This window comes from Cryptomeria japonica, chromosome 8 (genome assembly GCF_030272615.1).
Source record: "Cryptomeria japonica chromosome 8, Sugi_1.0, whole genome shotgun sequence".
NCBI classification, from domain to species: Eukaryota; Viridiplantae; Streptophyta; class Pinopsida; order Cupressales; family Cupressaceae; genus Cryptomeria; species Cryptomeria japonica.
The window spans coordinates 682,807,875-682,813,650 of record NC_081412.1 but is presented as its reverse complement, the minus strand read 5'-3'; the positions used below and the strand labels follow the sequence as shown (position 1 = coordinate 682,813,650).

The 5,776-nt window shown below is 36.2% G+C and overlaps 1 protein-coding gene across 1 annotated transcript; it reads left to right on the top strand.

Moving 5' to 3' along the window:
* Positions 1 to 342: 342 nt before the first annotated feature.
* On the top strand, positions 343 to 2,739 carry LOC131032394 (G-type lectin S-receptor-like serine/threonine-protein kinase At2g19130). Its single transcript, XM_057963356.1, has one exon. It carries the CDS (start codon positions 343 to 345, stop codon positions 2,737 to 2,739), a length of 2,397 nt encoding a protein of 798 aa, XP_057819339.1.
* Positions 2,740 to 5,776: the final 3,037 nt, after the last annotated feature.

The following is a 5,776-nucleotide window of genomic DNA, read 5'->3' as shown; positions in this document are numbered from 1 at the left end:
AAGTAGTTTGGAAATTTTGTATCGGCAAATGGCATGGTTTATGGAATTCAGACACATAAGGTGTAAAGTAAATACGACGGGTGACAAATATGGAGGATAGTTAATCTACCGTCAAAGTCTTAATCAGATGTGCCCTTGATTTGATATTAGAATCCGATTTTATTTCAGTTCAATGGACAACTTCCCAGCTAAGAACGAGTAATTTTCCGAAGTAAACAAAAGTAGTTTGCACATAGCTGGTCTATTTATATCCCAGTAAAATCTATCTGTTCGCCACAGATAGATATTTCTTCCATTGCTAGACATCTGTAACTAGGTGAAAGAAATCATAGCCGAAAGAAAATGGATCGTTTAGCAATCAACTTTTTGAAACGTTTCATGTTAGCTCTCGCTATACTTATTCCCCACGAGAGTTGCGATATATTTGTCCATGGTGGAGACACCCTCTCTTTGGGGGCTTCTCTGAAGGGAAAGCAGACCATCATCTCAAAGAATGGCGCTTTTGAACTGGGATTTTTTACTCCCAACGGAACCAACAACTGGTATGTTGGGATCTGGTATGCCCAAATCCCTGACAAGACCATCGTTTGGGTGGCTAACAGGGAGACTCCTGTCAGAGGCATGCCTGGCGTTTTTACGCTCTCTTCAACTGGTTATCTCACTGTCTCTGATTTGCAAGGAAAAGCCATTTGGTCGAGTAATAATACTCACCAAACAAAGGCATCGAGGGCTTCCATACTCGACGTTGGCAATTTTGTTCTTTTCGGCACCCAAAACACTTCTGAGATTGTGTGGGAGAGTTTTGCAAATCCCACAGATACATTTTTGCCTACCATGAAGTTTTGGAAGGGCTTGAAAATAATCTCCTGGAAGAGTTCGGTGGATCCAGCGCCTGGGCCCTTCTTTGAACAAATGAATCCATCCCCTGGTAAGACTGACGTCTTACTGCAGTATAAAAATGGTGTTTCATATCACAGTACGGGAGAATGGACCGGTAGCTACTTCGCCACTTTGCCAGGGTCTCCATCTTATTCCATTTTGAAGGAGGAACTCGTAGTGTTCTCTCCCACAAGAATGTATTACACGTATAAGCTTGCACCCGAGGCTGGTACAATGATGGTGAGAGTCAACTGGAAAGGCGAGATATCAGTGTACTATTGGGTTAATAATAATAGCTGGAATGTGATTTGGTTTCAGCCCCAATTAAGATGTGGCGTGTATGGTATATGCGGGCCTTATGGAGTGTGTTTCCCCCAAGAAAAAATTCAGTCGTGCAGATGCCTGGAAGGCTTCAACCCAAGAGACGCTGCTGCCTGGAATTCTCAGGAATGGTGGCTAAGCGGTTGTGTTCGGCGTACTCCATTAAACTGCTCCTCCATTAATGGCAGTGGCCGTGGCACCACCGATGGTTTCCTCCAAGCCACTGATAAGTCCTTGTCCGATGAAGAGCCTTTTCAAATTATGTCAAACTCTACTCTACGAGGATGCAAAACTGCTTGTCTCAACAATTGCTTCTGCACGGCTTTTTCTTTCGCTGATTCAAATTCTCCCGTTTGTAAAATGTGGTTTGGCGATCTGTTAAGCATGCGGGATAAGGCTATTTCTTCTGATGGCCAGCCCTTGTTCATTCGATTGGCTGCTTCTGATGCGTCACAGTTGTCAGCCAGCTCAGGAAAAAGCAGCAGCAGAGTAGTTGCACTTTCCATTTCAGTTCCTTTGGGTGTTGCCGTTTTGAGTATTCTGTTTATTGGTGCATGCTTTATTCAGCGCAGGCGACGAAGATTGCTTGAGAAAGTCGCGAAGCAGGACACACCAACATTGCTCAGAACATTCACCTACAAAGAACTCAAAGTTGCAACAAAGAATTTCTCCCATAAGTTGGGAAAGGGAGCATTAGGCTCTGTCTTCAAAGGAACTCTGCCAGACAATAAACTTGTAGCCGTGAAGAAGTTGGAGATTTCAGCAAAAGCAGAAAAGCAGTTCCGTGCTGAAATAAGCACTATTGGAAACATACATCATGTGAATTTGGTGAAGCTCTGTGGATTCTGTGCAGAGGGATCTAAAAGAATGCTTGTTTATGAGTACATACAAAATGGGTCTCTCGACTCTTTCTTGTCCACCAAGTCTAATGAACCAGACAAGGTGTTGGACTGGAATACCAGATTTGGAATAGCTTTGGGCACTGCAAGAGGGTTACTTTATCTCCACGAAGAATGCAGAGATCGCATCATCCATTGCGATATCAAGCCAGAAAATATCCTTCTAGATGCGGATTTCTCTCCAAAAGTGGCTGATTTTGGGCTGGCAAAGCTTGTTGGCAGAGATTTCAGCAGAGTGCTGACGACAACAAGAGGATCAAGAGGGTATTTGGCTCCCGAGTGGCTCTCGGGCTTGCCAATAACAGTGAAGGTGGATGTATACAGCTTCGGCATGACCCTATTCGAAATAATCTCAGGCCGACGAAATAGTAACTTGAGCCTGCAAGAATCTCAGCACTACTTTCCGGCTTGGGCAGCAGATCAAATTCAGAAGGGAAACACAATCGGTATTGTGGATGAAAGGATTGCAGACAAGGCGGATGTTGAAGAGGTGAGAAGAGCAGCTGTGGTAAGCTTTTTGTGCATTCAAAAGGATGAGATTGAGAGGCCAAGCATGGCTCAAGTTGTTCGGATATTGGAAGGAAAATTAGAAGGTGACATGGAACAATATCAGAGATCGTTGCAAGCGCTCGTCCAATAATTTTGGAGTTTATCGAATTGTTAATGTTTTTAAGAAACCACCTATTTGGAAACAATTATAATAATCAGACATGCATTACATATGTTTCCGGTTATAGTTGTTTCATATAGGGTTATAGGGTAAAGGTGTTGGTGATTGTTGTAACATTAGTCAGTTACATTTGAACACAATCATTGTTGAGAATTGATTCACGACAGTATTTTGATGATTACAATGTTGCATTTTTAATTTTAGATTGCTATAGTTTAGAATTTAGTTCACATTTATTTTTAGAACTATGAGTTAATTGAGCTATTTGAATAATGGATGTTGAATGTATGAGATGTAATCGACCTAAATATATCTAAGAGGCTGCAACCTCCAAAAAAAAATGCCAATTGTAATGCTTCATATATGACTTGCAAGATGTAATCTCTTTTTGAAATTCAATAAAGATTTTTTTGTTTGTGTGTTTGTGTTAAATCTTTCTCTGTTGTAACAATATTATCTATGTTTTTTAAAATCCTTTGTTTATTGTCCAAGTGCTTCTACTTATCCTCTGTTTTAAAATTTTCCAAATGTTATCAGAGTGGAGTAGAAGATGTAGGCATTGTTGAAGTTTTGAATAAAATCACAAAGTTTTACCATCGCCAAAGTGTGTAGAAATTGTGAGAGGTGAAGCTTCGTGGAAGGGCAGTTTGTTGAAGCCATCATAAGGATGTTGATGATTGTTTTGTGTTAAGAGAGTAGTAGATGACTGAAGTGGACAAGATTGAAGGCATGCAAATTTCTTCCATGTCTATAAAAAATTGCCAAAGAAAATTTGGGACTGTAATCGATGTATTTGCAGTACCCATTAGAGAGGAAAGAAAATACCGCAACCAAAAGATAGTTTATAGAAGATTAAGTCATTCAAAGATTTTATTTCTCGTCAGTTTGAAAAAGAGAGCATTGCCTTGAAGTTTATTAGCCGCCAAGTGAGGAAACAAAGTTTACAATTTTTTATTTTTTTTGGTATAGTTTGCCTAGTCAAAGCTATGGTTGTTGTTCGAGAAGTTTAAGTTAGTTGTCCTATTCATAAAATGATTGGACTAGTTTTGTAAGATGCAGAAGATTGAAGATTTGCACAATTAGAAGCTAGGAATATCATACTATTTTTTAAGCTAGCCATTCATAATCACAATTAAGTATATAAGGTGAGTTTAAATTTATTTTAATGAGGAAGTTAGACAAAAAGGTGAAAAAAGAAAACACAAGTTTAATATGTGAGAAAGATCTATTGAAAGAGGAATTGGTGAAATTGAAAATGTCTAATTTAGAAATGGTAGAAACTATAACTGAGTTGAGAAAATATATTTATGAAAGTTCATGTGACAATTATATTCTTGAAAAGGAATTGGAGAAAGTTAAGCAAAAAAATGGAGAATTAAAACAAAAGTAAAAATTGTTAGAAAAATAAAATGAGTGTTTGAAAGTAAGGTCATTAGTTCATGATGTCTCATGTAGCATAGAAGATTTGTTTTGTTCCCTTGAGAAATCAATTGATGTGGTTGATGTAACGAAATTTTCTTCTGATGAAGATGGTGAAGTTAAAACTAAGGATGTGTTAGATTGTACAGATGCAAGTTGTGATGTTAAAAACAAAGGTTATTCTGAAAAGAATATTGGTTTGAAGATCATGCAAAAAATGGGTTATAGAGGAAAATTTTTGGGAAAGCATGAGCAAGGAATAAGAGAGCCTATTAAGCTAGCATGTGACATGATAAGAAAGAGATATTTGATGTTACGTTCAAATCAGTTGAAAGAATTCAATGTTCACATTGCCATAGAGAAGGACATAAATAAGACAAGTGTTGGGATCTTCACCCTTGTTCAATTTGTGGGTTGAAAATCATTGTCAAAGGTCATGTTGGAACAAAGAAAGAAATGGACAATCTATGAAATGTTGTATGCAAATTGATTATGGTTGGATTGTTGGATAATGTTGGCAAATGCTAATGAATATGTTTAGAAGGTTGTGTAAACCTAAATGTTCACATGTTAATGAAAAAAGTGATTAGACACAATTAGGATGTTCAAGTCAAGCATATAATGATTGCTTGCTATGATTGACATTGCAGAGGTTTGGAATATGCCACTTCAAGTTATCGTGTACTAATAAGGTCACATTGAGTTGCAAAGATCTAATTTTCCAAATCTTTGATATCAAATTGTGAGTCCTAGGATCAAGGGGGGTGTTGAGAACTGATTCATGAGCCTCGCCATCATGCAATATTTTGATGATTACAATGTTATAGTTCTAATTTTAGGATGCTAATTTAGAATTTAGTTTACATTTTTTTTAGAGTTGTGAGTTAGTTGAGTTGTTTGAATAATGCATGTTGAATGCATGAGATGTAATCAACCTAAATATAGGAGTGAACTATTTGTTCCAAGAGGTTAAAACCTTTATAAAAAATCTGTCAATTGTAATGCTTAATATATGACTTGCAAGATATAATCTCTTTTTGAATTTCAATAAAGATTTTTTGTTTGTGTGTGTTAAATATTTCTCTTTTGTCGCAGAATTATCTATGTTCTCTAAAATCTCCTATTTATTGTCACGTCTCTACTTGTCCTGTATTTTAAAAATTCACAATTTCACAATCAATTTTCACAAATTATATTGCAATACTTATGATCATAATTCATAGAGTCATCAAGATTGAAGACATAAATATGAAAAATATTATAAAATTGTATGAAAATGTTCCAACTTCTTGAAAGTATTAGGAATGTAGTTATTTTCTAAGATAATATTAAAAAAAAATCTCATATCTAATGTTTATATTTCATTGATGTAAGAAATATCATTCAAGAAAACAAGCTTATTTTAAAGTCAACTTTGCAATTTATTATGATGTATATAATATGTTCATGTTATTTAATTCATTAATACAGATGAAATTTAATTCAAGAAATTAAACACAGATGAAATTTAATTCAAGAAATTAAATACAGTGAAATAATTACTAAATGGACAATAGATAAAAATAGGTAGGTATTATTTTATTACATA